Source organism: Sinocyclocheilus anshuiensis, unplaced genomic scaffold, assembly GCF_001515605.1.
Source record: "Sinocyclocheilus anshuiensis isolate Anshui unplaced genomic scaffold, SAMN03320099.WGS_v1.1 scaffold3332, whole genome shotgun sequence".
In the NCBI taxonomy this organism is placed as follows: Eukaryota; Metazoa; Chordata; class Actinopteri; order Cypriniformes; family Cyprinidae; genus Sinocyclocheilus; species Sinocyclocheilus anshuiensis.
In genome coordinates this window covers 71,268-81,239 of record NW_015552874.1, presented here as the reverse complement: position 1 = coordinate 81,239, position 9,972 = coordinate 71,268, and the positions used below count along the sequence as shown (strand labels likewise).

Sequence of the window (9,972 nt, the reverse complement as noted above, 5' to 3'; positions counted from 1 at the left end):
TATATATATATATATATATATAAATATATACATTTATAGAATATAAATATATAAATCTGTATATATATTTTTTTTTGTTTTTGCTTATCCGAAAAATCATCTGTTCTGAATCATCATCTGACTCAAAAACCACAATATGATCCGTTGAACCATTATATATTTATATATATATATATATATATATAGAGAGAGAGAGAGAGATAGAAAAAGGTGTAAAAAAGGTTGGACAACCCTGTGCTAACAGACATGTTTTTGGAGAGTTATACTGTTGTGATGTGAATAAATACCAATAAAAATATTATAAACCTGCATAGCTTACACATCGTCTTCATTGCAGGCCTTGAGCTCAGAACTGGCCCAGGCCCGTGACGATTCCAAGAAGACCCAAAATGATGTTTTGCATGCAGAGAATGTGAAGGCTGGCCGGGATAAATACAAGACCCTACGCCAGATCCGCCAGGGCAACACCAAGCAGCGTATTGATGAATTTGAATCCATGTGATGGCTGTACATCCTCTTTGATCCACCCCACTTTCCACCCTGTAGCCCTAATGCCTTCATGGCTGGCTTACAAGCACAGCTTTTACCTGCCCATACTTCTCCTATAGACCAATGATCCTTGACCTTTGATCCCCTTCAGAGAGCTTGAGGGACATGGCTGCCCCTCCCTCAAGCTTTGCCAAAGCTCTCTCCACCTGTGAACAGCCCATCAGGCAGTTTCCACGTATTGAGCTCCTCATAGCCCTACTCCAGAATCGTCCAGTTAGGAGCAAGTGGTGCATCACACTGAACTCTTGAATGATGATTTTGATTTACTAAATGCTTGGAAATATGTATTTTAGAAGAGCCTGAGATGAGTTTAAGCAAAATTAGTTTTTATGAAACGGCCATTTGTTTGTTTGTTTGTTTTTTGGCTACAGCTATATGCTCACAATGTGGAAAACAGCATTTTTCTTCTTTCATCCATTTTGTTTACTCCGTTGTAGTTAAGTGGGTTAGCAAGTCGAGGTTTGGAAGAAAAGTCTTTTTCAGGGTCATGTGAAAGTTGTGCGCTACTTAAGAGTCACAGTGCCACATCCACATACCCTGAAGAGCACAAATAGCACCTCTCCACACCAAAACCCTGACATCAAATCAAATTCAGAGCCACCGAAGTCAAGTGAAAAATGTAGAAACAGAGGCACCTATCTTTTGAATGAATGTGAACCATAACCAAAACTATAGATAACCAAAGGGAGGCTATCACTCTTGCTAGCCACATGCAAACCGTGCATACATCCGTAATTACTGTGGATTTAGACTGGACAAGACCTTCGTTACAAGTTTTAAAGTGCAAGACGTTGTTTGATTCAGGTTCAAAAGATGTAGCTCTGAGCAGACAGAATGTGATAGAGGCCCTGTGACGGAGCGCTTGGGTCTGTTGATCTTGACAGTAGAATTCTCCCAAACACCCAGTGTCCAGTCTCCATATCGATGGTTTTCCCTGCCTGCCGGCTCACAAAGGCCAGGGCTGACAGATGGACAGGCAGACAAACTGCTTGTTTTTAGTTTAATTCGTTTTGATTTAATTGCGATATTATGGGGAAATGAGGATGAATTGAGGAAATGAATTTGCTGAATCGATGGAAAGTTGTGTGCATGTGTGCGCTTTGTCTCTCTGTTCATCTCTGTTTTTTCCCCTTCATTTTTGTGTGAATGTATTAGTACACCTGCATGCACATGTGGTTGTTTTGCAATACCTGTGGCCTTTATGGCTGGGGAGCATATGAAAACATCAGTCCTGTTCTCAGAACGAATCGCTACCTCATTACTGTCAAACATGGTGACTGGTTAGTCAAACACTTGGTGTACGGCAGAGAGAGGCAAATGTTGTCATTTTCTTCTTTTTAAGTTCATGTCACCCAGATCATAATATTATCGTCTGCTTGTTTTTTTGAGCATCTCTTGAGAGGTTTACTGTAGGTAGATGTACTCTTACAATGATGCTTTGGCTGGTTAGGGTCATATGAAATTGTTTTATTTAGCAGCACTAAGATAGATAAGTGGCTGTAATTTATCCTCAAGAAAAACTGCAATTTAATACCAAAGCTATCTTGTCGGTATTTTATTCTTATTCAGCATGTGGAGTTATGACAACAGTTATGACAAATTGTGTGGTGTCTGGTCCTACTGCAGTGTGTTGACTGTTCCATAATGAAGCCTTTTAAGAATGTCCTGCGTTTTTCCCCATTCTTGTTCTTGATGAGCCTTCTCTCAAGATTTTACCCACCCTGAACCTTTTCAAAATTGTTAACAGGTCTTGGACCTATGGACTCCTCAAGGCTTTTTCACCATGCATATGTGTGGAAGTAGTATTGCAGTAGAAACCCAGTAATCCTCAGTATTCATGGCCTGTATGTCTTATTTCAGAGTTTGCATGGTAAAATATCTTCAGCATATACAGATATGTAGGCCAATAAAATAGTTTCCTTTTTTTTTTTTTATTACTACCTGGACTTTTATTTTGCACTAATGTGCAAAGATGTCACTGTTTATTTAGTGTTTTTATGCTAACAAAGACAGCTGGGGAAATGTTTGAACCTTACTTTCATACCAGAATGTTCAGGCAAGTTCAAAAGCACTTGTTTTGTCCTGCTTTTTTTCCAAGGCAGGTGTCCATGAGCGGATGTATTTGCCATAGCAAGATAAATGTTGTGCTTCCATTTTTTTTTTTTCTTCTAAAGATTTCTGAAACAAAACCACCAGCATTTGCATCTACTAAAAGGGAGAGAAAAACACTCAAGGTCACAATGTGTATTTGTTTGCTTTTTCATTTTAATATTTGTTTTTGTTGTATGTTGTTTTTTTGGGGGGGGGCTGGGTTACAGTTTATTTTCTCCCCCCTCTCTTTTTGTTCATATAGCTTTCTGTTACATAGAAATAACAATGTTGCTTGTGACTAATGCTTGGTTGAAAATAAAGATTGAATATTTATTTTCTGCTTATTTTCGTGCCATTCATTTTTTGTTTTTTTCCCGTTAGCACAAATAGTCAGGGTTCGTACGGGTGCTCGAAATCTTGAAAATGCTTCAATTTTAATGTAGTGTTTTCAAGGTTTGAAACGTGCTTGGATTTTGGATAAAGTGCTTGAAATTGCAGTTGCATTGGTTTTGTAGTAATTTGTTTTATTACTGAATAACGTTAGTTCACTTTTTAGATAAAATGCCTTTGGCATAAAATGAAAACCGCTCCGCTCGAGTCTGCGCGTGACTGTAGTGTGATCCGCCGGTCTTTATTGACGCGCGCCCTCTGATGAACAGAGCGGGAGATAAAAACATGTCTGGAGGTTGCCGCTTCAGTCAGCGTTGGCTTGAAAATTACAAATACAAAAATGATGGTTAAAATGTAAAGTCTCTGTAAAGTCTGCTTTTTCATGGGAGAGTCTGTGCTTTCAAGTCGTGTAAAAGGTAAGCAAAATGCCCATTCTCAGTTAAACTAAATATTTATAACTGTCGAGAATCTCGCGATTAAAGTGAAATAATAAACATTTCAAAGTCAAAATGCAGCGCGGGTGTTTTTATATTAATGCATCTCTAAAGTGAGCCGACTGCCTTCAGAGAAGTTTCAATGGCATTTTCGTTTAATCTCACCGACGTATAATGTCTGATAAAGCAGCGTTTGTGAGCACCATAGACATCGCACAGCTGCTTTGTGTACAGTCGATAACCGGGGGAAAAGCTGCATTCATGCAGTTCCAAAAGCGCCACCTAGTGGCAGACAACCTCATAGTTTAGCCTTTAAATTAAAATAATTATTTAAACTATTTTTAAGAAATAAAGGAAAGGGATGAGTCAAAAGTATAAAGCACACAAACATCTTAATGTTTTTTTTTTTAAGAGTTTTGAAGGCACCTTAACTTTTTGTTCTGAAAAACAGCAGACGGGCTTATTGGAAATGCAAATTCATCCTCTGCCATCAAACACGTTTAGAAACAAAGTCATTCTTTATACTTCTGACTCATCCCTTTTCTTTATTTCTTAAAAATATTTTAAAGGCTGAAATGTGAGATTTGTCACTTTATAAAACTCTATTTGTGAAAACCTGTATTTGAACTGCAAATAATGTTTGTTTTTGGGTTTTTTTTTTGCAGTAATTTTATGGTTTAATATGTTACCATAGTCATTGCCCTACCCCGCTCATACAGTGTTTATTTTATTTGTGCAGGTCTTAAAAAGCCTTTAATTTTATTTTAAAAATCCTTCAGATACCCTGTTAATTCTTTCTTTCTGTATTTTTTATTTTATAGTTTATATACTGTTTGTTGGCTATTTATATTATGCAATGCTTTATGCAATCCAGATCGGTGTTTTTTAATAGTACAATAACATCTGATTTAAAGTAGAAAAACTCAAGAGTGTGTGTAAACATGTAATTCACCACAGTTTAAAGTGCTGGAAAAGCTTGAAAATGCACCTAGAAAGTGCTTGAAAAGTGATTGAATTTGAATTGGGAAAAGGTGTAAGAACCCTGAAATAGTACAATATTTCTATGACCCAAATATGCACTAGTTTTGATGCATACTTTGCATAATGCATCTGAGATTTTAAACCATAGTAACCGATGAAAGGTTGACTCGTATAGATAAAATGTTTCTTGCTTTCAGCAACTTTAAACAAAAATATGCATCAAATAAAAGGACAATATGGTTTATAAGAAAAGGGCGAATTAAGTTTTTCTTTGTAGCTTTAATTTTGCTAAAAAGATACATATTTGGAGATGACAGCAAATACAAAATCCATAACATATTGAACAAGTCACATATTTACCACCACTTTCCATTTATTACTCTTTGTAATACAATGCTTTGAACAACTAAAGCATCATTGGCAGTGGCCATTAAAAATGTTACCAAACTCACTGCTTCCTTTGGTCCTTAAGCAATAAAGCCCACTGACACATCAAATATTACTGAGACCTTAATACACAACACCTAAGCATCTCAGTCAGCAGGAAACGCTACTTTCCATTATTTCGTGTGCATCATGAGCTCACAGACTGCAATGATTTCTACAGAGTGACCTTGGCATTCTTAGGTGATTAATTGTTGATATAAAGGTAGTATGCAGAAAACAATTATCAGTGATGAATGCACATCAAACAACTCGTCATGAACACTTGTCCAGCTTTATAAAGCATCCCTACCAAATGTGTTTTTCAATGATAAAGACCAAAAATACAATTAGTCTGTTGCTGTTATAGATGCTGTTATAGAACATTATCCACACTTAAACATATTAGTCAATACTAAAGGTAACATAACGCACTCAGAAGCATTTGTGATACAAAGTACATTGATAGTAAACAAAAACATTATTACTTATCTAATTGAAAACAGTTGTCTGAACATGGTTCAGATTATTCAGATGTGTCTTAAGCACAATGCCATGTAGAGGCAAATACTCTATGCCCACACCACCGCCAAGAATGGCACACAGTGCCACTAGGCCAAAGGGAAGGCTCTTCTTGTTTCAAAATAAAAGGTGTTCCCATAACTAACATATTTCAGGCAGTATTTTTACCACCACAGCTTAGCTCATTCCTTGCTCTTGAACTAAGCCCTCTTAAATGCATCAAAAATGACATCTGTCTTCATAGTTTTTGGAAAAAGTCTATTTGAAGTTAGATTTCAGATGTAAAAATGTTTAACAGAACAAGGCCAGAATGAATAGTATGTAAATGATCAGAACCTCCTGTTGTGTTCAAGAACTAGGTACAACTTCTGTGTTGGGGTCAAAATTTAGCCACTTATTTTTGTCCAAAATTACCTGTAAAATATGTATGTTTTGGTCATGGCTACTTGGCTACATGGTCACTTCAGACCATTTGTACAGTGAGGTGCAATTAACAAGTATAAATAGCATCTAACATTATTTGTACCTAGTATTTATTGCATTTTGTTTCTCCCACTGCTTTTATGTTGTCTTTTTCACAAAACCCTTGTAAGGGTAAAATGGGTCTGTTCTGCTTCTATTCAGTGCTGCAACAGTCTAGTAATTGAGGTCAGAACTCACATTTTTTGACTGCGAAACTCTATGAAGAAACAGTGACTTTTCTTTAGATTAATCAGAAGGTGAGTCTCAATTTCAAATAAACATTTGAATCTTGATTCTTAAACTTTTGAGTCTGATTTTTATGGAAACCAGTGGGGGGTCAGTTTGCCAATCAGGGTCACGAAAGCTTTATTTCTTTTTTTTGTACAGCCTTTCCAAAATATCTGTGTCGAAACTTTGCATGCACATTCATGACCCTAAATAATCCCAAAATTTCAAGTAGTAAATATCTTAACCAGTATTTCAAGCTGTGGGTTAAATTGACCCCAATGCAATAGAAGGGTTAAAAAAGATCACTGTTTAAGTTGCTCAAATCCTGTCCCCATTTACTCCAATAACCCTACTTTTTTTTTTTTAAGAAATAAGATCGTAAATATTTTGCTTTAAAATAAAATAAATTAGCTTGTTAATTACTGTCCCATCTTCATTTAAAAGCATTTAATGCTCTTCCTCAAAAACCTGAACCAATTATCTTCATAAAATGTTGCCCAAAATATTTCTTAATTTATACATGTACTACCTATTGTACATAACTTTGTGAGTGAATATACTTTTCATAGATCATATGTATATAAACATCTCTGAATTTAAGTTAAAAAGATACAATTTGTATCAACAAGGACAGGTATTCTCTGGCTACCCTAAGTCACATGTTATGAAAACAATTCTGGAATAATTAATGCCTGATGAAGTCTGCAAAACATTAAAGAAATCTGCACCTAATCAGGTCCCAAACTTAGTTGCTTTCAACAAGAGCAGGATACAGTATCATGCACCCATAATCTTAGCCAGAGATGTCCCTTACTAAAACTAAGGTACACAGACAGAGCTGTCTTCACTACACTACACTACACTACACTACACCTGTGGCAACATTCAGACCATTTCTCCTATGATAACACTGACAGAACTACAGAATACCTAAGCCCATTCCCAAATTACAAGCATGCACACCCTGACACATTTATCTCTATATGTAAAAGAATAAAACATCACAAAATCATAATTAAAATGGCAATATAAGCAGTCAGTGATAGGCAAGTTACTCCACTTTTGCATATAAAGAACCAAATTTAAATGTAACTAGATTATGGAGAATGTGATTAAGAAGAAACCAGCATAAAAAAAGCAAGCAAATAATTCAAGTGAGAGTTGGCATTACATCACAAAGAGGAGGAAAAGCCAAAGACCTGCAGGGTTATGGCTATATAAAAATATAAAGCTATTTTCATGATAGCACCTTGAATTTGAAAGCGATGATCTTTCAGAAATGAACAATCGTATATAAAAATATTCCTGAAATATTTTTTTCAGCCAAAAAAGAGGGTCCTGCCCTTTACACTCATTTCATATAAGTGAGGCTTGATCTGTTGACACAGATGAATGCAATGCTTTAAACATCTGTTTTCTCAAGTCAAATATATTTGTATAGCGCTTCGTTTCAAAGCAGCTTTACAGATATAATAGCCAAGCTGTCCTAATAGATTCTATTGTAGACCATCTACACCTACAAATACTCTGGCCTTCTATCTCCTCTTACTGATTGCCATAAGTTACCAAACTGCATTGAATTTGATAAACAGCAATAGAAAGTGCCTTGTGATTCATTACATGCTCACCTGAACATAATCATGAACATAAAGTAAAACATTTCAGAAAATAAATAGCAAAAAATAAATAAATATCACACACACACATCACAACATTCACACTTCTAGTCTATAAAATGTTTTTTATAGCTATATTCTCCTCTTAGGTCAGCCAACAAGACATAAAAAATGCTTAATATTATGGTGTCCATGCTTATAAGGTCATAACTTTCTCAAAGCTGAGAATTTAAATCGGATACTTTTAATGCAATGCTTTACATAAATAGATGCCTCAATTTCATTAGAGTGCAAGAAGCTGCCAGAGAGACAAAGTTTGCAGAGAGCGGGTCACTGTTAAAGGGATAAACCAATTCAAAAAGAGTCTCTCATTATTTACTCAGCACCATGCCATCCCACAATGTGTATAACTGTCTTTCTTCACAAGAACACAAGATTTGTGAGATTTATGTTCTTAAGTGACAAGCCTCTGTGCTTCACACACTTCACAATGCACTTACATCACATTTCACAGCATGCTGACGTTTACATCAGGTGAACACACCTTTGACACACGTCTGACAGTTGGCCAGAAGATGGTTTACATTTAAAAAAGTTAATATAATAGTATTTTTCTCACGCACACTTATCATTTCACCTCAGAAAACACTGATTCATCAGCTGGAGTAGTATGGATTACCATTGTGTTTTGTGTGGCTTTTAAAGCATCATCTTTGGGTGTCCCATATATTTATGGTCTCCCCAGAGATTTTTTTATTTGTATTCTCTGTTTGTGTTCATCTGAAGAAAGAAACTCACACATTTGTGAAAATGTGAGGGTGAGTAAATGATGAGAGTATTTTCATTTGACCTCAGCGCTTAGTATCCAGCATGGTTCTTTTCTGCCAAGATGGCTGCTGCCAGCTGTTGGGCGTCAGTCACATGAGGGTACCGCCCCATGACCAACTGCACTAGCTCTGTAGGGAAAATGTTGCACAGGTTGGTAAACACTTTCTCTCGTACTTCCTGGTAACGACTCAAGGAAAGTGGCTCCTGGTGCTGGTGTGATAAAGCATGGGGCAGATGGGGGGGAGGAGGAGCAGAAGGACAGCCCCAGGGCATCCGCCACATCTGTTCATGGTTCTTTGAAAGATCCTGGAAACTGAAGGGCTCATAGCATTGTTGTGGGTGCTGTCTGTAATATGGATCCCAGCTGGTCTTTCGCTCTTGGGATACGTAGGGTTTTCTAGGAAGCAATGGAGAGTGTTCATAAAGCCTGGAGTCCGACACACTGTCCACACGTGTTGAGGCAAGGCCACGACCCAGTGGAGAGTTCTGGGAGTAAGTGTTGCTCTGGCAGAGAGGAGGATAGTCTCCAGGATAGCTTGAGCGGGAGCCTACCACTTGATGCTGGCGTTGTGGAGACATGTAGGAGACAGAGTGCTGGAAATGGGGGTCTTGCTGGTCTTCTGGAACAAAACTATGAACACTAGGTATGCTGTGGTGGAATCCTGGGTGATTAGATGTAGCAGGAGATGGAATGAACCCTGGAGGAATAACAGAAGGTAACTGATAATTTCTACGATGATGATGGTGGTGATGACACTTGATTCCTTCATCCAGTAACAAATCAGGAGAACTCATGCAAGAATGCTCATTGTGGGTTGCCATGCCATAAGAATCAGAGCTCATGCTGCCATCGCTGCTGCAATCTGATGCCACTGAGCTGGTCCGTGGATCAGCATCAGACAGGAAGTGACGCTCTGGACTGCTCTGAGAGGGCAGGCTTAGGCCAGAATATGCCCTAACCATGGAGTAATAGAGACCGGGAGATTCACAGTTTGTGTGTGGTTCTGCTTGAGTCTGCTTGTGATCTTTCAGGTCCTGGCTATACCCATGACAGGAAGGAGGACCACCTGGAGCTGGAGGAAGAGCTAGGTTGTTCTTATACAGGTCTGCTTTAGTTTTGGAACACAGCTTATCCTCCACATCACTGTAAGAGAGGGCACGGATACTGGGGTCCAATTGCCTCTTTGGCAGAGATCGTTTACCATCACCAGCTTTATCATTACGGGAGCCTCCAGGCTCACTGTGGCTTTTCACGAGACCCGTCTCTACCACACTTTTAACTGTGGAGTTCTTGGCACTGGCACGGAGCTCATCTGCTACCGCTCGCTGTGGCTGTGTACCACGCTCTGGATGGTAAAACTTACACTTGTGCCCGTAGGTGCATTTCTTTCCTAATGGAAATAAAGGGGGAAAAAGTGCTTAATTTGTAAATTGAAAGGTGCAGGAAT

General features: G+C 37.9%; 2 protein-coding genes across 3 annotated transcripts in view; one reads left to right on the top strand and one right to left on the bottom strand.

Annotated features, from left to right (window-relative positions):
- LOC107668171 (radixin) overlaps positions 1-2,984 on the top strand; it is a 97,443-nt gene extending 94,459 nt beyond the window's left edge. For both annotated transcript variants that reach the window (XM_016459968.1, XM_016459969.1), the window contains exon 15: positions 338-2,984. In XM_016459968.1, the coding sequence (XP_016315454.1) occupies positions 338-502 (165 nt within the window). In that variant the 3' untranslated portion in view covers positions 503-2,984. The remainder of the gene's footprint in view (positions 1-337) is intronic.
- Positions 2,985-8,361: 5,377 nt separating this feature from the next.
- The window catches only part of LOC107668167 (probable ribonuclease ZC3H12C), an 8,592-nt gene continuing 6,981 nt past the window's right edge, over positions 8,362-9,972 (bottom strand). The window contains exon 5 of the mRNA XM_016459966.1: positions 8,362-9,915. Coding sequence (XP_016315452.1) covers positions 8,555-9,915 — 1,361 coding nt within the window. The 3' untranslated portion in view covers positions 8,362-8,554. The remainder of the gene's footprint in view (positions 9,916-9,972) is intronic.